The 26,712-nt window shown below is 42.2% G+C and overlaps 1 protein-coding gene across 1 annotated transcript in view; it reads left to right on the top strand.

Annotated features, from left to right (window-relative positions):
• Positions 1 to 8,985, top strand: part of FGFRL1 (fibroblast growth factor receptor like 1) — a 161,637-nt gene extending 152,652 nt beyond the window's left edge. The window contains exons 5-7 of the mRNA XM_042811439.1: positions 1,531 to 1,815; positions 5,221 to 5,574; positions 8,417 to 8,985. Coding sequence (XP_042667373.1) covers positions 1,531 to 1,815; positions 5,221 to 5,574; positions 8,417 to 8,826 — 1,049 coding nt within the window. The 3' untranslated portion in view covers positions 8,827 to 8,985. The remainder of the gene's footprint in view (positions 1 to 1,530; positions 1,816 to 5,220; positions 5,575 to 8,416) is intronic.
• Positions 8,986 to 26,712: the final 17,727 nt, after the last annotated feature.

Consider the following 26,712-nt stretch of genomic DNA (forward strand, 5'->3'; position numbering starts at 1 on the left):
GATTAATTAGACCAACTCATGATTTTATAGGAAGATCCTCACCAGTATTACTAAAGCTACCAAGGTATGAAGATGCTACTTCTTTTCCTTCTGGAATTCTTATCTAATCCAAATCTGAGGGCATAAATTCTAGATTTTGCCAGGTGAGGGATGTCACATTTCTCTGGTGTTCTTATCACTGTTTCTAGGAATACTAGTTATTTCGATCCTAAATCAGGGTAACTTTGTCTTATCCCATGATTCTCTCCACCAGCAGATATTGCTTCATAGTACTGGGGATGGATGGACATTAGGTTGACTCAAGTTTTCTTTTATTGTATATTTCCATTTATTTTGTTTGTTTCCATGTGTTGTGTTTGCTCTACCCAGCACTGGTGAGGCCGCACCTCGAGTATTGTGTTCAGTTTTGGGCCCCTCACTACAAGAAAGACATTGAGGCCCTGGAACGTGTCCAGAGAAGGGCAACGAAACTGGTGAGGGGTCTGGAGCACAAGTCTTATGAGGAGCGGCTGAGGGAGCTGGGATTGTTCAGTCTGGAGAAGAGGAGGCTCAGGGGAGACCTCATTGCACTCTACAACTTCCTGAAGGGAGCTTGTGGTGCAAAAGGGTCTGGCCTCTTCTCCCAGGCAAATAGTAGGACCTGAGGAAACGGCCAGAAGTTATACCAGAGGAGGTTTAGGTTGGATATTAGGAGAAACTTTTTCTCTCAAAGGGTGGTCAGGCACTGGAATGGCTGCCCAGGGAGGTGGTGGAGTCGCCGTCCCTGGTAGTGTTCAAGAGGCGCTTGGATGAGGAGCTACAAGATATGGTTTAGTGCTTGTGGTACTAATAGGAATGGGAGGGTGGTTGGACTGGATGATCTTGCAGGTTGTTTCCAACCTTGTGATTCTGTGTTTTTTGTGTGATTCCTTTGGCTCTTTCAACATGAATGCTACGTAAGTTAATACTCACTGGATCTGATGCCTTTTAGTTCAGATGATTGTTCAAATGTCTTGCTCACTTCTAAGACTGCGTTACAGTTTGAAAAGTTGTTGACCCTTCCCAAGTTCCACAAAAGCCAGTGAGAACTAAGAGGCAAAAACGTCTTCAAAAAATGAAGCTATAAGTGACAACCAAAGGACTGAGAAAATTGCCAGCTTAACAGGAATCTGTGGCTTTTTTGTTTGTTCTTAGCTAAGGTCTTGCATTTCTGGCATAGAATATGTTAACAATTATAAAGTGATTGAGGGGTCACATTTTGCCTTTAGCATGATTCTAGTATTATTTCGTGAGATTCTTTGACTCAGTTGCCTTAGGGACACTGAGGAATTCTGGGGTTATTCCATGCATGAGGCTAATGTATTCATAGCAGTCCTCTAGACACTCGACTGCATCAGACTGGATAGTGCTTTCTGTATGAGCTGGAATATGAGATGTCTTGTATGGTGCTGCTGAGTGCCTCTTGAGAAAATTTGGCCATAATGTTTGACAGTAGCATCCTGCTTTATATGCCTTTTGCTCACTGGAGTCAATTGCTCATGCATTTTGCAGCCCAGCCCAGGTTCACCCAGCCTGCAAAGATGAGACGCAGAGTCATCGCCCGTCCTGTCGGCAGCTCCATCCGTCTGAAGTGTGTGGCCAGCGGCAACCCACGGCCTGACATCACGTGGCTGAAGGACAATAAGCCCCTCATGCCCCATGAGACTGGGGAGAACAAGAAGAAGAAGTGGACACTGAACCTGAAGAATCTGAAGCCAGAGGATAGTGGGAAATACACCTGCCGAGTGTTTAACAAAGTTGGGGAGATCAATGCGACTTACAAAGTTGAAGTGATCCGTAAGTGCAGCCTCTATGGTGGAAAGGGGGGGAGGGAGCTATCAGAAGGGGGCTGGCTGAGTTAAGAGAGCATAGTTTTGAGGATGTAGTGCTGACAGCTGGATATAAACTTGGGTAAGTGTTAGAAATACCAACAGGAGCCATCAGAGAAAATGTTGTTGAAACTAGAATAAACCTAACATCCAAAAAAGACAGAGTGTTAATAATACAGTTTAGAAGTTCCTTAATAAAGAGAAACTCTTAGGAAACTGTCATCTTTGACATCACTCACACGGCATAAGTTCACAACTGACCAATTCAACCCCATACCGCTGACAGTCAGTTTAAGAGCAAAATGAGAACTTACCAAGAAGGCACTTCACAGAGGGCCATAGAGGAGGGGTGGAAATACTAGGATGGTCCAGATTACTTTATCAGAGTGAAGTGAAACCAAGCAACTGAAAAGTTACACTAGACATCTGTAATAAGAGACTCACTTCATTAGAGAAATCTCCCAAGGGAATGAGCAGAAATCTTATGACTAGATTGACTAGCCAGACACGGCTTTAGGGCCAGATTTTTAAAAGCATTTAGACATACGAAAGTTCAGGTGGATACAAATGAGATGCTAGGAAAATTTTAAAATTCCACTGAAGTCCTGTGTGTATCTTCAGTCTCAGCCCTTAGAAGATGAGCTGTGGGGGATTACCTTACTTTGTGATGTAGTAGAGTAAATTGCTCCACTTACCGTCTAATATTCTTATTTTTGGCCTCTAATCTCCTGTTTCCCCTATTATTACTGAAGAAAATTATACTCAAAGCTACCTAAGTCGACCAAAGTAGAACTCTTATTCTTAAATCATCATGCCTTGTCTATGACATCATCATAAACTGTCATGGAAATGATTATGGAACAGCCAGCTGAAGAAGAAGATGAGCAGAGTGGGGGAAGATACAATATCCTTCATTAATGAGGAGTAGGGGCACGAAGGGCTATTTCCAGCCACATGGAAAGCATGTTGTTTGTCTGTCTGTGCATGTGTTTTAGCATGAGAAAGTTTATCCCAGTGTGAAAGATTGTTCTTAAAGGTAAAGATCTGGTCTCTGATAAGTCCTTTCTCTAGAATAACAGGAATTAAAAGCACATGTGGGGAGCTCTGTTGGGCTCTGAAGGCACAAACCTGCTAGACATCTGGATTTGATAAAGATGCAGCTGTGTGGAGACAGTAAAAACATATGTTTACACTAAAACCAGGAGCAGAGACAGGGAAATGAATCAAGCCCCATCCTAATGGCAGCTGTGGCATTTTCACTTCATCAAAACCAGACAGCACCAGGAACAAACCCCTTTCTGTGTCCCTGTTTATCTTGGTTTTTATCAACTTAAAGATGTATGTAACCTTTGTTTTCATTAGCTTTTGCTGGCTAGGAGTGAAAACAGTAACGAAAGCTGGAACCAGAGTCAGGCAGATAAGGGCATTAAGCAGTCTTCAGACGTCTTTCTATTTTTAACATCATTCTGTGGAGTATTTCAGGTTTTATTCAATTTCCTCCTTTTTTTTTTTTTTTTTTTTCTTCTTGAGCCTCCACTCCTAAACCCATCCTACTTATCTGAGTCTCAGTCTCCCCAGCTGTGATTTCTGCTTGTAGTCCTATGGAGACCCTGGTGGTATTTTTGTTTCCCAGGCACATCTTTAGAGCTCTCATTGTTGACAGTACCCTGACTTTTTTGAATGAGGGTCCATTGTTCCTTGCTGTCACCTCAAAGCCTGTGCTGGTGGGAGCTGTTGTGTTACACGATCAATCCAGCAGTGTTTTGCCTTCAAAAGTGGTTGATGATTGCCAGCAGTTACCACCCACTGTGATACCATCATTTCTCTCTGTGCTTAGGAAAGAAGTTTTCAGTAAATCCTTGTCCTTGTTTCTGTGATGTTGCCACCAAAATAAGATCCTAATATTCCTAGGAATCAGGAATTTAGTTTTCTTTTGATTTTACGTTATATTGACACAACTTATGGCTTATGATCATGCTGGAAAGCATGGTCTCGTGAACTTTTGTGTTTGATTTCCTTTCCTACCATCTTGTTTCCTTCATTAGCTGAGACGTGAAACAAAATTTGAGTGAGAAATGGAAGATTTTGCCATTGTCTAGAAAAGATCTCTGGCTTATTACTTGACAAATGTTACTTCACAGTGAGTGTGTGGACAATTAGACTGAAAAAAGGAGTAATAAAAGCAGATGATAGGTGAGGCTGATGCAAGATTTTCTGCACTGGTGGTGCCTGTGGCTTCAGCTGCTCTAGCCCAGCAGTGGTGACATGGTGTGGGATGACATCCAGTAGAGTTTTGATCCCATGGACATATGCCAGACCCAGCAGGAAAGGTGACAGACTGCTCCCAAGGGATTCCCAAAGCAAAGATGTGAGAAATCCACAGTCTACCTTCACTGCTGATAGACAATCTGTGAAGGAAGGGGCTTCTTCCCATCTGTTTTTTTTTTTTTTTTTGTCTTTAAGAGATATTTGGAAAGACCAAAAGGAGAAGGAATATGTCTTACCCCAGGTTCCTGTATCCAAACTGTTGGTAGCCTCATACTGCAAATAATCTGATCTAAAAAAATAAAAGCCCTTGTAAATTACACCCTACCAGAGGCAGTGATAAAAGACACAGAATCACAGCATGGATGAGAGGGGAACCTCTGGGTCCTTCTGGCTCCATCAGGGTCCCCCACTGAGCAGGTGCCCAGCCCCATGTCCAGGTAGCTTTTGGAAATCCTCAAGGAGGAGAGCCCACATCCTCTCTGGTCCCTGTACCAGTGCTTTGGCAGCTCCCACAGCAATGCTTCCTGATGGAAAGAGGGAGCTCTTGGGCTCCAGTTTGTGCTCAGTGCCTCTTGGCATTGAGAAGAGCCTGGCTCTGTCTTCTTTACATCTTCCCTTCAGATAGTTCTACTGATAATTGATAAGACATTGATAAGACATTGATAAGACATCATTGGAATCACACATTTACAGTTAGATAAACCACTTAATTCACATTCAGACCTGCTGTATTGTTCAAGTTTAATCCCAAAAGTGTTTTATTCTTTTGGCTAATTTCAAGCCATTTATATTCCTCTGCAACCTTTCAAACATTCTGTAGGTGCAGGTACATCATTAAGATCGCATCTTGCTGGGATGCATTTCCTGAGATATGTTTTAGTGGGAGTATAAGGAAGGATGACCTCTTTTAGCTCTTTCTCATAGTTGCAGCCTGGGAAATGGGACTGGGGAAATTCAGCTGAGATCTCAGCCTATTGTATGGCAGAGAGTTGGATTAGACAATTTTTTGCATGCGTTCTACATCTTTTTGCAATGGTTCTGGAATCACGAGTTAATCAGGTTGGCAAACCCCATTTTCCATGGAGCTCCTTGTGTTTTTGTGCAGAGAGAACGAGATCCAAGCCCATCCTGACAGGGACACACCCCGTCAACACAACGGTAGACTACGGTGGGACCACATCCTTCCAGTGTAAAGTCCGCAGTGATGTCAAACCTGTCATCCAGTGGCTGAAGCGGGTGGAGTATGGCACAGAGAGCAAGTACAACTCTACCATTGATGTCGGGGGACAGAAGTTTGTTGTGCTACCCACGGGGGAGGTCTGGTCCCGGCCTGATGGCTCCTACCTGAACAAACTGATGATTACTCGAGCCAAGGAAGAGGATGCAGGGATGTACATTTGCTTAGGGGCAAACACCATGGGCTACAGTTTTCGCAGTGCTTTTCTCACAGTCCTGCCAGGTGGGTTGTGCTTTTATTTCCCCAGTCTGAATCAGTATCCTATGTTTTGGTATTTAGTAATGCATTACCTGTTGTTCTCTATGAGCCTCAGTGATGCTGTGCTGATTTAAGCTAGTCCAATTCTACTAAGAATATGTGAGCCCTGATTTAAATCAGCCCCTGCTGAATTTCTCTTGCTGATGGTTCCTTTTCTCCCATCCATGGGGATCAACAATTCCAGCAGGGTGAAATACAATGCAGGATCTGGAAATCATACTGCAGTTACAGGGTTCAGCAAGAGGGTGCAGGAGGTGAGAGGGGGACTGAATGGCAGCACAATTTGCAGCCCTATTCCCTGACATTTCTCCTTTCTCTTGTTCTTACTTGTATTGCTTTACTGGTAAAAGAAAACAATGATGCAAGCCCATAAAAGGAGAGAAGAATAAAAACTGTCCTGGTCACAAGAAAAGGAAATGAATGAATGTGAAAGAGGGAATGATTGATTAGTTAAATTCTTACCCAAAGATCCCCTGAGGAACGTTGTACCAAACTCACGGCTGCTTCCTGCTCTCCGCAGGCCTCAGAGCTGGTGTCTGTGTCCAGCTGAGGCTATATCCTGTGTATTTCAGGCACACCATCTTCACTTTATCATTTACTTCATTTAGTTTTGCCCAATAAATATTTTTGTTGAAAGGAGAATCTCCTTCTGCCTCATTTGGACATGTGAATCTAGCTTTAGAACCACCACCTTTATAACAAATTCCATCTTTCTGCTTTTTCGTCCCTTTACCTGCACAAGGCCAACACAGATAAGAAAATGCAGGGGCTGGAGCCAGTATCAGAACATTTTAGCTGTCAGATCTAATGCGATGTCACTGGTCAAGATATCAGTAAGAGACAGAGACCATAAACTCTCCCAGAGTATTAGGACTGTTTTTTTTTTTTGTGTATGTAGTGGGAAAAATGACTCCTATAACTAAGCTACCATGGCTACTTTTGCTCTATACTTGCCACACTCTGCATCTTAGAAGTCATCAAAAGTCAGCAACATGAATTTAGACACCGACAGCATGTTGCCAAGTAAGAGAAAAAAATTCAATTCGTCCTTAGCACCTTCTTCTGCATCACTTAGATTTAGGACTAAACTCCAACTAGAAAGCCAGTGTGAAGCAGAAATCTGTGTGGGTGGGATATAACTCAAAGCCTCTGGAAGTTTCCAAACTACAACAGCCTGATCCAGCTCCCACTGAAATCAGTGGGAGACTTTCCATTGATTTGAATGGCACTATAATGAGGCCTCATACCAGAACCAGCGCCCGCAGTCCTGCTGTTATTGGCAATAACAGAGAAGGAGAACCCAGCTTGCCCTCAGAAGCAAAAATGTGGTTGCAAGGCCATGAGTTAGAAAAACAGAACTTTGCTCATAAATCTAGCAGAATTGACATAGACAGCTTAGAAGAATAGTATGGTTGAATATCAAAACACTTCTGAGTTAGCCCAGCAGATTTCTGCCAAACAATGTAAAGACTATTGTTCTCATGGTCAGCTGATGGTCATTTCCCTGATCCTGTCTTGCTTTGAGCAAGGGGTTGACCAGATGACCTCCAGAGTCCCCTCCAGACTAAATTAGTCTGTAATTTCCAGTGTTGGATGAAAGTTTTGTCTATTGAGGTCAGCAGTACACGTCCTCCTGACTTCAAAGAAGCCACATGGTATATATTTAATATTTCAAACTAGCCATTGAATTGTTTGTCAAGGAGAGAAAAAGACATGAGTATTTTAAAGAAGTTTGGCTTGAAAGTTAAGTGATATATGTTTGAAAATAACATTCTGGGCTGTTTGGATAGCCTGCGGTTTTCTAAGTTTCTGAATGTCACCCTGCAGGCTGAACTCTGCACCTAGGTATTTTTCAGGGCTTTTGAAAGCAACAGCTGGTAGCTATCTAGGAAGGGACTTTGATAGCTGGGGTCCTAGCCCAGTACTCCTTTGGGGTCTATAAATCGAGAGATCAGGCTGTGAAACCAGAGTGACTGCTCAGGAAGGTGCAGGCTGCCAACAGCACAGAGATTAGGGGGAAGGCAGCTGTGAAAGATGCTGTCTGGAGCCTTTCTTATTGCCTTATTGCCTTTCTTAAATGAGTTTGCTGCCCATGGAAAGCCAATAGTAGCTCCAAATAAATTAGTGGAGAAGGAGGCTATTTGGCATCAGTAGTTGGGCAAGTGAAATGTTAGTTCCCTATTGCTTGGGCACCAAGGAGAAGACATCGGCTCACTTGTGATTTTTGACCTTTCTCTCAGCTATACAAGAAACTCAAGACAACCCCTCCAGAACACCAAATTCTTGCTTCCTGCCCTGGCAGAGTGTAGTTTAGTAGCTCCAGTATCACTAAAGTATGTCTAAAGCTGTTCAGACACAGATATACTCAGTAAAGGCAAGCATGCAGCATGTTGTGGCTCTGTGTGATCCAATTGTGCTGCTGACATGGAGACAGTACTGGCATGCCATGTGTTGTGTGCTTCCATCTGGACGGAGAAGCCCATGCCATCACAGAGTGAAGGTGTTAGGAGACTCTTGGGCTGGCTCTAGTATATGTACATCCATTACAGCTTGGATAAGTTAAAAAATCCCCAAAGACCTTCCCCTACACCAAAGAAAATTAGTTGCTTGTCCTTCCAGGAGCACTGAAAAGCACAGCAGTTACCAAGTACAATGTGCTGGCTTGATTTTTCCCTCATTACTTAGTCTGGCAGAGTTGCCATACAGTCTGTACAAAACCAGCTCAAGTGTGACATCTGTTTCAAATTTACCTTGCCTGCTTTTAATTAACTCTTTCTGTCTCTTCCCTGCCACGATGTCCATCCAGATCCCAAGCCTCCGAGTGCACCTGTGCCCCCCTCCTCAGCCAGCAGCCTTCCCTGGCCTGTGATCATCGGCATCCCTGCTGGGGCGGTCTTCATCTTTGGGACAATCCTCCTGTGGCTTTGCCAGACCAAGAAGAAACCTTGCTCCCCACCAGCTGCTGCCCCTGTGCACCGGCCGCAGCCCCGGGACAGGATCTGTGTTTCCCAGGTCCCAGACAAAGACTGCATCTCCTCCATAAACTATGAGGAATACGTCGCCCAGCAGCAGCATTTACTGTCCCAAGGGCCTGCGCTCGCTCCAGCCATGGCATCCAAAATGTACCCAAAGATTTACACGGACATCCATACCCACACCCACTCGCATGTGGAAGGCAAAGTCCACCAGCACCAGCACATTCAGTACCAGTGCTAAGAGGGCGGCCGTGTACAGAAGCTCATGGGGGCTTTTCCTCCTGGTACCTCAGAAGAGACTGCTCAAAGTCAGCTCACACTGCCAGCAGTAGGCAAAGCAGACAGAAAAGATTATATATATGATTTTAAATATATATATACATATATATAATTGTATATGCGTGTGTATGTGTGTATATATATATGTGTATATATCTATATCTATCTATATAAATATATATATAATAGAGAAAGACAGAGAAAAGAGATTTTTTTTTTTTTTAATTATTGCAATCAGGATGTAGCCAAGGAATAATGAAGGAACTCCAAATCCCAGCAGCTAGGCAGCTGTCTCCACCAGTGGAACCTTCCTGGATTTTTTAAGTAAGGTGGTGGCAAGTGAGACAGGATGTAGGGATATAAACCACCTCCTCCTTCTGTTGCTAAAAGGAGAAAAAAAAGGTGACATGGTGCTTTTCTAGGGCAGGCACCCCTGTTTTTGTGCTTGCTGCATATCGTGTTTTGGTGGGAAGACCCCAGATCTGTCCCATTTATGTGGGAGAACCTTTTCCCTTAGAATGACTCAAGCTGTAAAGATTTAGTTCCAAAGCACAAGGAGAAATGACCAACTCACCTCTTCTTAATAACACAAGGGGAAAAAAAAAAAGAATTTATGTTCCCAAAGTGAAATGTGGAATGTTTCTCAAGCACAGTTGTCTTGTCTATAATGCTAACCAAGATACTTGCTTCAATTTCTTCAAGTTAAAGGCATTGAGTTCCCCCATTGAGGGTTTTACAGAGCAAATGTCACTGCCCTAGTCCCAGGACTCAGTGCCACTGCCGTGAAAAAGGAAGGAAGGAAAGAGGAACGTTGTACAGAACACCTTTATATTTATATTTAAGAAATAATAATAATTAATAATAATAATAATTGAACTGCTGATGGTGAAGAAAGCAAAACACGCTGCCCTTCTCTGATGGCTTACGGTGACAAGCTACTGGATTCTCTACATCAATGCAAGATACGTGAGAACATAAGGAGAAACAGAAAAAGAAAATGAAATAATAATATTGTAGGAAAAATTGCATTTGAGAAATATTCACCTAGGTTGTGTGTGGTTGTCCCCTCCCCACAGGTAGCATTTTGGAAATGATACAATTTCATTCCGGTTTGAACAACGGTGAAAACAGAAATAAAAGAGATTAATTAAGGGCCATATTAAATACCTGTATGGACTGGAAATTAATCCAAATGCAAATGCAAAACCTTTGTAATTCTATATAGAGTTTAAACAGAAGTCATGTATATTTAATTTATTTTGTTAAACAAGAAAAAAAATGTATGATATTTTCCTCAAGACTGGCATTTCTATGCATATTTTTGATCAAAGAAAATAAAGATTTTTTTTTTTTTTTTGCAGGTTCTATAGATACCACGCTCAGAATATGCTCAATGTAAAAACAGTAACCAGCTGCACTTCTCTGTATGTCTTCTCAGACATAATCTCCTCGTATTATCTCAGGTTCTGAGTGCCACCATTTACATTAGAAAATTACCTTCTCCACCATTTATATTCTGATTTTTCAGGTTGGATATTAGAAAAAATTTCCTCACAAAAAGGAGTTGTGATGCATTGGAACGGTCTGTCTGGGGAGGCGGTGGAGTCAGCATCCCTGGAGCTGTTCGAGAAAGATGGAAATGTGGCACTGAGGGACATGGGCTGGTGGGCACGGTGGGGATGGGTTGGTGGTTGGACTTGATGTTCTTAGAGATCTTTTCCAACCTTAATGATTCCATGACTCTATGATTGTGAGGAACTGCAGTGACTGGGTCATTTCCCATGGGCCACTTGTCACCTCCAGGAGCAAAGAGCTCTGCTCACAGGGAAATCTGTTTCCTTAATGCTTTTTTTTTTTTAATGTATTTTTAGGGGGGAGAGTGAAGGGAAGTGGGATAAAAGGTTGCAAACCACAAGCCTGCAGGTGTTTTTCTTTTAAAAAGAATGTTTCATAAATCAAAACATAAAAATTTGTGAGTCTGTAAAATGAGCTTCAGCCTCAGGGTGCTCAGGAGGAGAAAACACATGATGAGGTGAGACCTTTCCATGATGCTCCAGTGATGGAGCAATTGTTTGCTGCTTGCTCGAGTGCCACTCAAAGCTTGTTGCAGGGAAAAAAAAAAAAGGTATGTGCCAATTTTTAGGTTTGAAACTACTTCTTTCTCAATTCTGCTCTGCAAAAGAGATCTTCAGCTTCAGCTGCTCCGACTTAGAGTGAAACACTTCATTTAAGCTGAAACAAAAGAGTGCTTCAGGCTTTTGTTTTCCTCTGAGTGTTTCCAAAACTATGTGCTCTGCATCGATTTGCAGTTATTTTTCTGCTGACTTGTTGCATCCTCAGATGCAAACCAAACAGCTCTCCGTTTGCTCAGCTGGATCACTTGAGATGGGGTCCTCATTCAGCAAAGCACAAACACTCCCACTTTCCCTCATCAACACATGCCTCCCCAAAATGTCCCCTTTTTTGCCTTGGCCACCCAGGTCAATAACTCTCTTAACACAATGGTTTTTCTGTAGAGGTTATAACAAGGCAAGCTACTGCTATTTTATTATTATTACCAATATTTTACACTTTTTTTTAAGCGGGTTCATTAGAACTTTGTTAGTGCCATTTTATGAAATTCATAAAAGCTAAATTCGCTTCATGAATGTCTCTGCATACATTCTCTCCGCTTCAGGAAGACTTAAATATGAGCACTGAGGAGGACTCTGTATATGGCAGTGCTCTCAGTGGCTACAGTTTATTGAGTCACTTCATGGAGAAAGCCAAAATACTTTTATACACTACATGCATCGCCAATTTTTTAAGAAGACAGCGTGTGGCTGATACCAAGAGCTATGTCTTACAACTCATGCCTATGTGAACCTACTTTTTGCACTGTGGTAGGCACTGAGAACATCTCAGCAGCTTTCAGGGCACAGTAGCTGTACCTGTAAGCTTGCCAACCTTCCCAGCTATCTGTGTTGGTGCTACAGCAAGATGGCACCTAGCTCATGCTGATACCAGCTTTAGAGGAGGTGCTCAGCCAGTTTCATTTGGTTCAGCCCTGTGCAAATCCTAAGTGATGGCCTTACAACACTTTCTAATAGCAGCTATGTCATTGACCCTCAGAGCCTGCATTTCCCATAGGGTATAGTCTTCCTGCTGAGCACTTTGTTCTCAACTGCAGCCTTCTACCTGCTGTGATCCAGGGTGAGACCCTTCCATGATGCTTTCAAGATGATGCTATGATAGCCAGTTGGCTCAAGTGGAAGGAGCTTCCTCCTTCCTGTTGAAGTTCCAGCTCTGGTGGAAGACAGTGCAAACACTTTGATTTGCACATATATTTTATGTCCTGTCTGGATCTTGCACTGACTTGCTAGGCCTGAGTGGATTTGGTGTTTTGAGGAGTTATTTTTCCTCCACAGGACACCTATAAGCACTCTTCAGAGTCACTGTGTCCCATGACTACCACCTACCACATGCCATTTCTTTTTTAGGGCTCAATTGTGCCTTGCTTGCATTGCAAAATCTTTAGCCTAAATAAATTCTGCCAGATCCTGTGCATGTCAGAATATTTTGTTTTCACCAATGAGACAAGATTTGGACTCATCTCTGCTCATGCATACAGGGCATTTAAAGAAAATCGTAGTCTTGCTATTAACTACTGACCCTATTTGGAACACAGAAGGTTTTTTTGTTTTATACCTAAGAATACGTATATATATGGTCATATGCATGTAAGTGCTGGGCTGTGATACAGAAAATAGTTGTACTTTAAAAGCCACCAGGCTTCAAAGATCAAAAGAACATCAGGCTTAAAGCTCTCCATCTTTGTTTAATTTATTTGCATTACAGATCAAACATGGCCTTACATGTCGGTTTGTGTGTGGCATTTTTAAGCTTTGTATGGACAATGCTTGTACTGTCAGCCCTTTTAAACTGAAAACCTTTATCAGACATTTACAAATAAAAAGTGTTGTGTGATTTTCAAACAGTAGCAAACACAATAACTGAGGACATCAAAAAGAGATGGGATGGCACTGTGTGCATCTGGCTGTGCAATAAAAGCTAGAAAGGAGGAAAGAATGATTCTCTTAGGTTGTTTTGAGGGAAAGGGTGGTGGGATGTGTGTGAATACACATGAGAAATACATGCCAGAATGATGAAGCACACAGCATTGAAAAATTCTCTCTGCACCATGACCCAGCCTGATTAATTAATTGTGTATGTTGTGAATCCAGGGCAGACTTCTTGGGGTGGTTTGGAAAAGTTTTCTAATTACTTAGTGAATAAATAGGCTTAGGAGAGACGTGGATCTGTTGGAGCATATCCAGGGGAGGGCCACAAAAATGATCCCAGGGATGGAACACCTCCCCTGCAAGGATAGGATGAGAGAGCCAGGATTGTTCAGCCTGGAGAAGAGAAGGCTCCGGGAAGACCTGACAGTGGACTGCCAGTATCTAATGGGTCTATCAGAAAGAGGGAGACAAAATCTTTACCAAGATATGTTGTGGCAGGACAAGGGGAAATGCTTTTGAACTAAGAGGAGAGATTTAGATTGGATATGAGGAATCAGTTTTTTACAATAGTGACAGTGAGACACTGGCACAGGTTGCCCAGAGAGGTGGTGGATGCCCCGTCCTTGGAGACACTCAAGGTCAGACTGAATGGGATCTAAGCACCTGATGGAGATGTAGGTGTCCCAGTTCACTGCAGGGGGGTTGAACTAGATGGCTTTTAAGTGTCCCTTCCAAATCAAACAGTTTTATGATTCTATGACGTCTATTTTTGATTGCTTCACCTCCATAGACAAGTGGCATAGATGCACCACAAGCCAAACTAAATGTAGCAAGATGAAATCTTGGGCATGCAGGTGTCAATGGCAGCATTATAGTGTCCAGACAAGAGCAGGGGGGTTAGGCTGAGACCCAGCTGCTCCAGCCCTTTGGGGTGAATGTGTGGGTGAATGGCTGGGTGCCTCACAGCATCAAACATCCAATTGTGGCTACAAAAACAGTGATGAGACTGAAGAGGGAGATGTAAGAGGGGCAGCTGAGGTCCTGGGCCAGGAGCAGAGCAGGCTGAGGCGAGGCCTTACGGCAGCTACAGCTTCTCATAGGGAGCAGAGGGACAGCACTGAGCTCTGCTCTCTGTGACAGTGACAGAGCTAGACAGAACAGCATGGAGTTGTCAGAGGAGGGGCAGCTGGGGATTAGGGAAAGGGTCTGCACCAAGGGTGGTGAGCATGGAACAGGCTGACCAGGCCAGTGGGCACAGCCCTGAGCTGCTGGAGTTCAAGGAGTTTTGGAACACTGCTCTCAGATGTAGGTTTGGATTTTGGATGGTGCTGTGTGGAGCCAGGAGTTGGACTCAATGATCCTTGTAGGTCCCTTCCAACTTGGGATATTCTGTGGTTCTATGATTTCAAATTCAGTTCACCCAACCTGTACTGGAGCTTGGGCACAAGCAGCTCTGTGAAGAAGTGGCACAAGTAGGGCGAGGAAAAATAAATGTTTCTATGTCAACTCCATTTCTATGGCTGTCTGAAATTCTTCAGACTTTTGAAGTAAAGGAATAAAGCCCCACAGGAGATGCAGCATTGGACAAAAACTGGGAGATGGTCAAAAGTTACTGGGGAATTTTTCATGGCTTTGCTATGTAGGTATCACCTCTGCCTATGTGGGCTACCAAAGGAAGGGATAGAGCCTGCATCTCTCACAAGTGTCACATGAAGGATGGGTGCTATATGGGTACTGTGTTCAGACACGTGGTATTGTGAATGCTGTTGTAATGAAAGGCCATAGGGCCTCATCCAGAGATCCCTTCTGGCCTCAAAGACATGCAGCTGAGGGTACAAGCACAGCTCCATGCCCCAGGATTGCAGATAACCACAGATGTGAAGCACAGGCATCAACATTTGGCACGTGGGTTGCACACTCAGCTCTGCTGCTTGCAGCCCTACTTCCTTCCAGGCTGTAAGTATGTCAGCTCAGCATTTTATGGCTTATTACTAAAGTAATGGTGTTATTTATATAAAATGGAGTTGTGCATTGACATTTTCAGCATCTGCAAATAACCCCTTGTGTAAACAGCAGCATAATCCTGTGAATACACACATCCCACTCTTTTACATTCAGTATTTTGGCAAATCTTGCTGGGTTTGCTGCAATTGGTGTCAGGGAGGATTTACACGTGAATTGAGAATAAACACATGTAGTTAAATGGCCTCTGAGTTGTTCAGTCTTGTTATTGGTGAAAGTCTCTATAATCCTTTTTTTCTTCATGCAGGGAGGAGGGCAGAATCCTTCTCAGAATTCATGTTGGTGTGGACACAAGTCTGTCCTGGCTCTCATTCGAACACATGGACTCACTAATAGGGTTGTAGAGCTTGGCCAAAGTGAACCATGCAGGTCTCCTTTACACACCTGGTCCCATTGGTGGTGGGCACTTGTCTGCATTCCTCTGCTCATGCATCCATACAGTGAGGATTCAAGGGACATGGCTACAAACACACCCAACTTTATGGGGTAGGCTTCACCAATGGAGCTCAGCAAAAATTGCAGGGGGAAAAAATAAGGCAGGAAGATGTCAGCTTGACGAGGGCCAGGATCTGCGATCCAAATGGGATCCAAGCCAGGTTGGCTCCACAATGGGGACCCGGGAGAAAATGCTACTGGTTAGGATTCTGTAGGTATTTCAGACTTGATCTTAACCTTACCTTACCAGCAAAGTGTTTCTTGAATTAAGATTTCTATCTTTTAAAACTTTGCTACAAATGCTAAACGAATGAAGTAAAATGCATTATTGAAGTTGAAAAAGAAAACGGAATTAAAGTATTAGTATTGCATTGACTGTTAACTAGCACATACATATTGTCTGCGTATAGAGCAGAGTCTGGAAGAAAGAGAGTGCCCATTTTACCTTTCGTGTTTAGCACAGGCATCTTTGTGTCTGTTCACCATTTTCTGATCCCTTGGAATAATTCATGGTGCAATGACCTCTATTTGTTAGTATTTCAGCTTTTACACTTCTTCCTTTTCTCTTTCCCCTTTTGCCAGTCTGTTGTAATTAGGATTTAATATATCCTGCAGTACATATGGGCATCAGCAAAGCAATGAATATTCTTTTATTTTCCCATTTTCACTAACCAAATCCAGTCTGCAGTGCGATTTCCATCCGAGTTGATCTATGCTTTGGTGAGAGGAGTAATAAATAACACTTTAGAGCAGACTTCAAAATGCCTCTTTTCTTTGATCTGAGTAATTAAGGAGTCAAGTTGCTGTTCCTAAGCATTTTCTGATGGAATTACACGAGTTACACAGCTCTTCATTTGTATGTCATTAAACATTATGTTTTATTGCTGCTGTTCAAAAAATTAGTACCTAAATATGCCCCATATTCTCATAAAGAGGCGGTAGCAGTGCTAATATTAATGCCCTGATTAACAGTTTGTCCCCATCCAGAGTCCACCATCATGCCTGATTGCCATTTAATGTCAATCAGATCTTTACTGATGCCCTTCTGAAGTCATTCTCCTCTGCGGTCATTTAACTGCCCAGCAAAGTGAGGATAAGTCAAACAAGAAAGTTAACTAAAAATGGCATTTCTTTTAACACAAGGAATTTTTAAAAGTTCATTACAAGTTTTGGTTATAAAAAGGCCACTGCTTCATGGTGATCAGTCATTTTGACATTTTTATGGTGTTTTTATTACCCCTGGCTCATTTCCATACTAAAGGGAACATTTGTAACAATACTTGCTCTCCCTGTTATGATTAGGATTGTGCTTTTGCCGTGCTTTGTTGGGCTGTTGCTGCACTCAATAACGCTCTTGGCACACGTCCTCCCAGACCCTGCGGTGTGTTTATTCAAAGGGAAGGAAAAAGAAGTGTCTACTAAAACAATAAACTACTACTGCTTGCGTTAACATGGCCATAACTTCCTTGTTCTGCAGACAATCAGTTAGCAAAGCTGTTAGGTAAACTTGCTCCTTCACTGTTGAAATAATAAATATTCATGAATCTTGCAGCCACATTTTCCCTTGCTTTATAATGGAGTTGAAGACCATGAAGGATTTTAAAGCTAATAATTTAACCAGAGAGATAAAATGGGGAACCGGATCCTGAAAGCAGTGGGAGCTGAGATCCTAAATTGTACTGGGTAAGTATTTAAGGCTATGTTATTTCAATTTAAATGTTTTTACTAGTGCTGCTTAAGACAGGATGTGAATGTGAAAAGAGAAGTCGTGAAAAAATTTCTTCTCAGCATTGGCACAGGCTGCCCAGGGAGATAGTGGAGTCTCTGTCCCTGGAGGTTCAAGAACTGCATAGATATGGCACAGAGGGACATGGGTTAGTGAGCATGGCAGGGATGGGTCAGTGTTTGGACTTGGAGATCTTGATGATCTTTTCCAGCCTTAGTGATCCTATGGTTCTATGAAAGGTAAGGAGGGACAAATAAAATAAAATGGACAGAGAGAACATGTAACAGAGGTTTCCAGGATAAAGGGAAACCGTTGCTTTGGCTGGTCCAAACAGATTGAGTCCAGAAATAACCAGGATTTAGTGTTGGGTGCTAGCACCTTCCCTTATCTCCAAACCCATAACAAACCTGTGCACTCACCTCCCATATAACAGGCAATTTCGATGGAACATGTCACTAAAGAGCATCTTTAATTTGAAGCATGTTCTTGCATTGCCCAAATCTGAAAGAGAAGTAACAATGTGTTTTTAAGCTTGAATCCATCTTAATGAAACAGATAGCGAAGTTACTGCCAGAGTAATCATGAATTGGCCCTTCCAGCAGATGGTTTAGTTTTTGAGTGGAGCAAAGGACCAACAGAGGCCCATTAAAGCCAATGAGCTAAGCTAGATTTGTCATCCAGGTACCACAAAACAAAAGGATGAATCTGGGTTTGGGCACAAAACAGAGAGTTGGAAAACTACAGAAATGCGTAGTACTTTGGTAAAATGCCCACATATATTACATTTACCCAAATCTGGTGGAGACTTAAGTAAATAATTCTGCCTTTCCTTATGCTTCTCAGCCTATGAGCCTGGAACAGTGTTTTCCTGAATACCTTTGCCCATTAATGGGGAGGAAGGGAAAGAAACCACAGGGAGGCCATGAGAGGCTGCCTGCTGGTACAAGTCCCAGTTTTCACTGCTCCATCCGCTGCCACCTGCCCTGGGCCCATGCTGTCAGGGAATGTCAGGTGCCCTCTGTCATGGTTCAGAAAGAGCAAAGCTTTCCTGCTTGACACCAGAGGAGATGCATTTTGATGTTTATCTTAAAACCTTTTTCAAATGTACGTACACAATAGAGGCTGCATGTGGGGACAGGTCTGACCCGATAGTGATAAAACACTTCTCTCTCGTTTTGGTGTGTGAAGACCTAATACTCCCATATGCCAGAAAAGATTTGTAAGGGGCCATAAAGTCAGCACAGCTCTGTTTGCACTTGCTTTTGGTTCCTTGACAGTGCTGCAGGGGCCTCTGTGCAAACACTGCTCTGTGGTGAGTATTTAAAGAAACATTCCCTGCAGCGTTTAGGCTGGTTGGCCACTTTTGCCAGATCAGGCAAATACCAAATGGAAGTCAGAAAATTAAATGGGTAAAACGAGGTCATAATGGCACCTACCACCAAGGAAACCCTGTTTGTTTAATAGTTTTAGAGGATATGATGATTTACCTCACGTAGGTGAATTATTATGTGCCATTTCAGATTGCCCAGAGAAGTGGTGGAAGTCCCAACCCCGGAGACACTCAAGGTCAGGCTGGACGAGGCTCTGAGCACCTGATGGAGCTGTAGCATCCCTGTTTTTTGCAGGGAAGTTGGACTAGATGGCCTTTATGGGTCCCTTCCAACTCAAACAATTCTATGATTCTATAATAGAGTGGCTCTTACCTGGTGCTGAGCTGGCTTTCTCACTCAGCTGAAGTCACAGTTAATCTGTTATTCTGTTCAGGGTTGTGATTTATCCTTATTCCTCCCAAAACATGGTCTAAAAGCCATGGACAGAAACAGAACTAGTTCCCCAGCTACTGTGTGAGGACACCAGAGTGGTTTGGATTGAACTCAGCCTCCTAAAAGTCATTGAGAATCTTACACTGAATTTTTTCAGGAAAAGAATTCATTTATCTTACAAAGCTTTTGACAACTGTTGTCATCAGCACTGGAAGATGATTATTTTTTTATTTTTCTATTTTTGCAGTAAGCATGTGCAAAAGAAATATAAAAAGAAATTTTGCACCATTAAGAAGGACCTGTACAAGATGCACCAACATTGGTCCTTTGTCCTACAGCTGCTATGGAAAGCTGTGTGTGATGCCAGCTCATGCACCTCCAGCAGTCAAAAGCTTTTATGAAAGATCATGTGTCATTTTTCATAAAACTGGAGAAAAAAAAAAATCATGACAAATAATTCACATTTCAAATAACATTAAATGGAAAATTTACAAAGCAGATTCAAGTTGTTCAATAAACGCTGATAAGTCCCTCCAGGAGTATCAGGCAACAAATGATAGATAATACTTCGGCAGTGAAGAGAAGTGACTGCTTCCAACAATTATGGATGACCAGACTGTCTAGAAAACACGTTTGGACTGTTAATCTTGATGGTTTGTCATTGTTGAGATTGTAATGGGAGGCACCAGCACAGGGAAAACTGTATCAGATGTGGAATTTTTGTAAGTGTGTGGTGTTAAATTTTGGATGTTTCATCATTCAGAATTTAAAAAATAGTCTATCAAAATATTCAGTTTCCAAAATCCTCAGTGTTTGCACTGTTTCTAAATTTTTATTATATTTATTCTTGATAATTTTTAGTATTTCAGAGACCGACACAGAACATATACTGAGAGAAAACACATTATTACTGTTTTCATCTACAAAGTCTGAGTGAGTTATTGTGATCATTGCTTTCATATTTGTGTGCTAGATTATATGGAAATCTGTTTTTATTGTTTCCAAGACTATTGACTATTTAGCTGTCCCATGACTGTATTTATAATATTGTAAATATTTGGAATATAAACAGTATTTGGAGTTCAGAGACCAGATTTTTTTAAATGCAGCAGCTTTAGTCTTCGTTGCTGCTTAGCTGACACCCCAGCAACCTCAACCTTAATTCATCGGAAACCTCAGCAGATACGTGCAGAATTGGATGGCTCTGAAGAGGAGGGGGCCACAAGTACCCTGGGACTGTTGGTTGCATCCCTCAGTCCTACATCCCAGCACAGGAACAATGGTGGTGCTGCAAATGACTTCATTTTAATGTAAGCAAATGAAGACAAGAGTTAGTGACCACAACCCTTATTTGGAAATCTTTCACGGCCCATCATCTGCCACCATCTCAAGCCAAGAATCATAAGCATTATAACAAGGAGATATACTTGAGCACAGAGGATTACAGTTTTGTCAGGGATTCTTCTCATAAACCCCACAGTGGGTAAAGCTCAACATAGTTTATGATAATAACTGAGTATCACATTGCCTGTAACATCAAAAAATGACAGCAAAATTCAGGAGCAGGTGGGCAGCTTTAATTATATAGGCTCCAAAAGGAATAAACACTGGGATGATTTTTACTTTCTGTCTGCTATGAGTCAGTGCACAATGACCCCACTGGTGTTGATTTGGTGAGAATAAAGCATTTAGCCCATTATTTAACCAAAGAAAGTATCTTTACCCCACCCCTCCCTGTGAGAACAGAGAAAATGGGATTTGTAGGAGGAACTGGGGGTTGTAATGCTGCCAGTGATTTGCACATATCAGGGCTGAAACATCAGATGGAGGAAGTACCCGAACAGCTGTGACTGCAACAGATGTTCTCCAGACAGCTCCGCCTCATGAAGATGTAGTGTAGCAATAGGTCATGTTACAGAAACAGAGAATTAAAAAGAGTGATTTTACATGCATGAGCACTGGCTCGCCAGGCCAGCAGTATGAGTGACACTGAACAGGGAAAGCAGCTGGGACTCTTCTGAAGAGATCATTGTGCCCCTTATCACCAGAACTCACTTTTCTAACATACAGATGCAGGAATAACAGGGATTGTGGTACCAAAACACAGAAGGAGTGAGTGCAAAATCTGCTTGTCGTTCCTGCAATTTAAGCATGGTTTCTCAATTTCTCGGAGCCTCTGCTTCAAGGCTTCCAGTCTCTTCTACTGCCTTCCTTCCCTGGGTCATCAAGCAGGGAGTTTCTGGTATACAGACCTATGAATGGCAAATAATGGTAAAACTTGCATCATCATAGCCTGAAATTTCCCTAGATGTTTATCTTTAGCCGTACTGTATGTTCAGAAGACCATTTTCTGGTAAACCCAAGTGGTAATTACCCACCTGGTGCTCCATGGCTTAAATCACACAACCCATCACTGCCACACAAGGCCTCTCAGAGACAGCTCCAAAACATAGAATCATAGAAACATAGAATTATTAAGGTTGGAAAAGACCACTAAGATTATCTAGTCCAACCATCAGCCCATGCCTGTGACCTCTTCAAACCATGTCGCCAAGTGTACATCCATCCTTTTCTTGAAAATCTCTAGGGATGGTGACTCCACCATCTCCCTAGGCAGCCTCTTCCAATGTATTAGCATTATTTCTGAGAATAAATTTTTCCTAGTATCCAATCTGAAGCTCCTCTGGTGCAACTTAAAGCCATTACCTCTTTTTCTATCACGATCAGGACAGCTGCTGCCTTCTTTTACTTTTGGTAGCGCCTGCTGCTGACATGTATGCATCCAGGAAGAGGAAGGCTCTGCATGAGGCCAAGGAGCACCAAGCCTTCCTTTCCTTCACACCACAAGACTGTCCTAACCACTAGGTCGTACAGTTTCTTGAGTTCTTTTCCTTGAAGCTGGGATGTTTTACAACCAGGAATGCAAGATCAGTGTAGTCAGATGACAATCAGGGAGCAAAGAGGAATATCTTCTGGTATTATTAGTTTTCTATCGTAAACATATCTAATACATCCTAGTAGGATGCCTTGGAAAGAGTTTGCATTTGAAGCCTCTGTGCAATGTCCTCCCTCCAGCTCCACATCAACATCTCTTCCTATCCCTTCCCACTGCTCTACCAATAACACCTCCATCTGTGCAGGGGAACATTGATCAATTTCTCACCACCCAGGAGGGAATAAAGTTTATTCAAAAGCAAACCCCTTGAGATGTTCACAACTACCCTCACTACTGACTGGTGACAGTACTACATAAGAGAATTTCTCCCATGGTTAAAAGCATTCTTGGGTCTAGGATCTACATGATGTTACATAGATGATCCTCAAAAACACAGCCCATTTTGCAGAGGCTTTTCTGAACTGCTCCCAAATCCCCTGTGATTCATTCTTCCCTAGGTCTTTGGCTCTGCTGTACAAGAGGTTCTACCAATTGTTCCCACATTGCAGGAGAAGACCAGTGAGAGAGATGAGGCTCCACATCTTGATTTATTCATTTATTTTTTTTATTTTATTTTTTTTTATGAGGGAGAAAGACAGTAAAGCACAGTAAAGAAATTGACTGGAACCCACATAAAAAAAAAAAAAATAAAAAAAATAAAAAAAAAAAAAAGGGGTGTGAAGAGAAGATGAAGGAGAACAGAGGGTGAACAATTAAAGCTTCCTTCTGGAAGGCTTGTCTAAAAGATAGCCAGTTTTATGTGGTCTGAAATGCTCCAACAATAAAATCTGCAGGTAAGGAAGACACAAGAGGCTGTTTCAGGATTTGAGAGGCCTTTTTGAGTGTGAAATTCAGGGAATAAACGGCAGGGATAGAGAAATCAGAAGTAACTGTGAGAGCGTAGAAAGCAGGGAAAGTTTAGGGTCAACTGATGTAATTTAATATAACTACACTTGCATTTCCCACCACCATAGAATCTCAACTTTCTTTCTTAATACTAAGTAGGAGATGTACAATGGACCATGTTAACATGGAGGAAGAGGAGGAAGCTGAGTTAGGAATGAAAGTATTTACCACTTTGACTAATCTATCTCAGTTTTTTGGTTCTTGTTCAATATTTTCAACAGTGACCTTGATGAAGGGATAGAATTCACTCTCTGCAAGTTTGGTGATTATACAAAGCTGGGAGGAGTGGTTGATGCATCAGAAGGCTGTGCTGCCATTCAGTGAGACCAGGACAGAATGGAGAGGAACCTGATAAGCTTCTAACGTGGGCAAGTGTAGAGCCCTACACCTGGGGAGGAATAACTTCATGCAGGTTACAGTACAGGTTAAAGGATGACCTGAGAAGAGGAGCTCTGCAGAGAAGGACCTGGATGTCCTGGTGGACAGCAGGTTGGCTGTAAGCCAGCAGTGTGCCCTTGTGGCCAAGAAGGTCAATGGTAGTCTAGGGTGCATTGGGAAGAGCATAGCCAGCAGTTTGAGGGTGGTGATCCTCCCCTTCTACTTTGCCATGGTGAGGACTCTTCCAACCCCTACGGATCTGTGATTCTGTCACCCGTGTATCCTTCAGAATGGGGCATTTTCTCTCCATCCATTGATGGTAAGAAGCCTTCACAAGAACTGATTTGCTGGAACAGCAGATCTGCCTGAAGGACTTGGTCTCCACAAGCGAGCAGAAAACTCATTCCCTGTCCTGTGAGATTTATCAGGAATTTCTTTTTCCCCTCCTGTAATAAATAGAAACAAGTAAAATTGCATGCCAAACTCTCTACTTCTGGTTTCAGATCAGCTTCCACTGAAATCTTTAATTTGAAGCATATGGGAATAGTTTGTTTCAATTCTGATATCTAACGATAATTAAAAACTTTTGAAACATTTAACACTGCAATTTCAAACCAAAGGTGCTTCAGAATCAAAATAAATTCCTCATCTAAAGAAAATACAAGAGACAGAGACCACATTATGTCAAGTTGAAAATAATTTTCTTTTTTAATGTGTAGTCTGGAGATTCTTCCTTCTTCAGAGCTCCTGCAAACAGGTTGCTTTCTGACAAATTGAGTTTCCAGGAAATCTGGCTTTTCTCTTGCCAGTTCCCTGCTCCGCTTGGTAGATCCTCATCTCAGTAGTCCTGTGTCTCATCAACCCCTTGAACTTGTGCTGAAATGACCCACACTGAGCTTTCTGGTCGTGAAATTGGTCCATTTACATGGGTGGGGCAAGCTGAACTGAATAGCAAGATGCTTTTGCTAGTTACCAAGAGAGTAGAAGTGAGTTAATGAGCAGCAGAGAATGCAGAAGGAGGCTGTTTGTGCTTTTTTTCCTTTTTTTTCTTTTTTTTCCTTTTCCTTTTTTTTCTTTTCTTTTTTTTTTTTTTTTGAAGGGGGAACTGTGTCAATCAGACACCTTCTGTCAGCCTTGAGCAGCAAGCCGTCTGGTGTATACAAAATATAAAGTATCAGGAATTTTGGAGACTGGGACATAGCCCAAAACCATGTTAACAGGGCATTCAGATGAGAATAAAAGAAACCTTATTTGAGGAGTTATGAAATCACTGCAATATGTTCCACGTATAGAAGGAACAAGAGGTCACTGAAGTGGCCAGTTGGGCTTACACAAGGCACTGAGGGCAGAGAGCTGGCAGTACACAGGCTAGATTGCTGCCAAAGAAATCAAATGTAGTTTGCTTCAGCTTAGAGAGGCCAAGGGACCAATAACACAAAGAGATTCAATTATAACTTGGTCAGTACCCTGACGCTAGCATGTTTCCAGAGCTGGAACTGAAGCTTTTCCATCCAAAATAGAGCTTTTGTATATCAGTCCAGTGGCTCGCCACGTCAAGCTGCCTCTTCCAAACTGTCTCTTCCTCACTCTGAGCTGAGCTTTAGGTTTTCTTCAGGCCACAGGTGGTTTTCTTCATGACCACAGAAAACCATGCTACATTGAAAGTACGTATCCCACAGGGTACTGCAGAAAGCCTGACCCCTGTCCTTGCATTCCCATTACACCAAATCCCCATCTCTTCTGCTTCACACCTGAAGACCCAATTGCCCGACTTCCAATACAGACCTCAGGTGCAGGAAGTGGTGATCTTCTCATATTAAAGACACATAGGATAATTGTGAAGCAAGAGAGTTCTGCATAGAATATCCCATTTGTAGGATTTTTGAAGGGGAGAGAGAGGAATGGATGACTAATTTAGTGCTTGGATTTAAGAAAAAATCTCCAGCTGTTAATCCCACATGAAATTTCTCCCATTCAGCATTTTGCTGTTTTTGTTTTGTTGTTTTTTTTTAATAGAGAGGCTGGTACTAGGCAAATCCTTGCTCAGGGTGCAAGGTTTTGTGAACAGGCACTGCTAAGAATTGCTTAAATAAGATTTAGGAGCAGAGTCTAATGCTGATCCTTAAATCTTTCCTGTGAATTTAGTACCATACATGCAGGCATTTAGTCTTTGGGAACAATCAGTCCAGCTTGACACGTTTTGGTTTTCCTGTCTCTAAAACTTTCAAGCTGAATAACAATAAGGGAAATCCCGTAAGAGTTTGGCTCTGCATTTGCGTAAACCATCTGCATGGCTATTTCTAAATATTTACATTACCTGAGATTTTGTTACAAAATTAATGATAAGTGCTGCTGTACTCCAGCAAGCAACAAAAAACAGCCTTTGGCTTGCACAATGCTTGGAGAGTGGAGCATTCTGAAGTGTCTGGAAGGCACTTTGCCCATGGAAGTGCATAAACACACTTGTGTGGTGTTTTGTGCTTGTAGCAGTAAATTACTTCTGCTTTCCCTTCTGAAAAGTTAATCTGAAACATGGTTTCCTGTGCAAAATTAAAGGGAAACTTATCATTCCACAAAGCCATAATTCTGTAGGTTATCTAACTATATTTCATGGTTAAGTTGGGGCATGTTTTCAGAGAAACATCTAATTTGATACTGTTTTTCTTCTGTTTACTGTTCTTTCCATTGTTCAGATAACAGTCACTATTAATAGACACACCATCAAAGTCAACAGTTGGCAATTCCAGTTTGTGTTTTTAATTGAGAGAAGCATATCTGAGTAATGTGGGCCGTACCGCCCAGATCCAGGCACTGCAGCTGAAGCAGTGCGTACTCAAGACTCACTAGATTCAAATCTTAGGAGAGAAGACAGATGGAAAAATCATGGACAAATGGAAGAATCGTGTTTGCTGAACACCAGTAAAGATTTCTAACTCAATGGGTAGATAAAAAACTATTATAAACTAAATAGGAACAATTCTAATAGGAAGGTTTTGAGAAACCTGGAATGGGTGTATCAGGCCTTGGGCTGACCTGCTGAAGACATTCATTGCCAGACATAGCTTCATTGTCTTTAAGAACAATTGTTTTCCTAACTGAAACCTGTTTTAGATTAGACTTAAAAGATGGTACCATAAATTGGTATTTAAAGATTGGGGCAAATGAATAGCAAAACCATTCCGGATGTCCTCCAGGTCTTTTCTTTGCTTGACAGCTGTGGAGGCAGCGTTCAGCACTAGCACCTTAGGCTGTAACCTAATCCAATCTGGTTTTGTTCTGTGAGTTGAAAAGGTGGCTAATAACAAAAACTTCCTCTGAAACACACCAGATACTGCTCTCCTCAGTGTATGCAGTGTGTTAGTGTGTGTCTTTAGTACACCATACGCAAACCCAGCAACAAAAATCTCTGTTTTTTCACAAGACTTTCCCACAATAATTCCTGTAAGTACTTTATTTTATTTGGTTACTAGAAGCAAGGTAAAACTAAGTCTGGCATCTCCTCCCTTAAGTTCCCAGACCTTCCATAGCCAAAATGATCTTTTCCAATCTTTCCCTAGAAGCACCTTGCTATCTGAAGCCACCTATTGTTGAAGTTTGTCCTGAATAGAACCCTGGACAGTGTTTTCTGTGCTGGCAATTGCCTTTTCTCCCTTTGGCTCTATCCCGAGCCTTTGACAAGAAG

This window comes from Centrocercus urophasianus, unplaced genomic scaffold (assembly GCF_019232065.1).
Source record: "Centrocercus urophasianus isolate 14NV4802_14NV808 unplaced genomic scaffold, USGS_Curo_1.0 seq_13, whole genome shotgun sequence".
Taxonomy (NCBI): domain Eukaryota; kingdom Metazoa; phylum Chordata; class Aves; order Galliformes; family Phasianidae; genus Centrocercus; species Centrocercus urophasianus.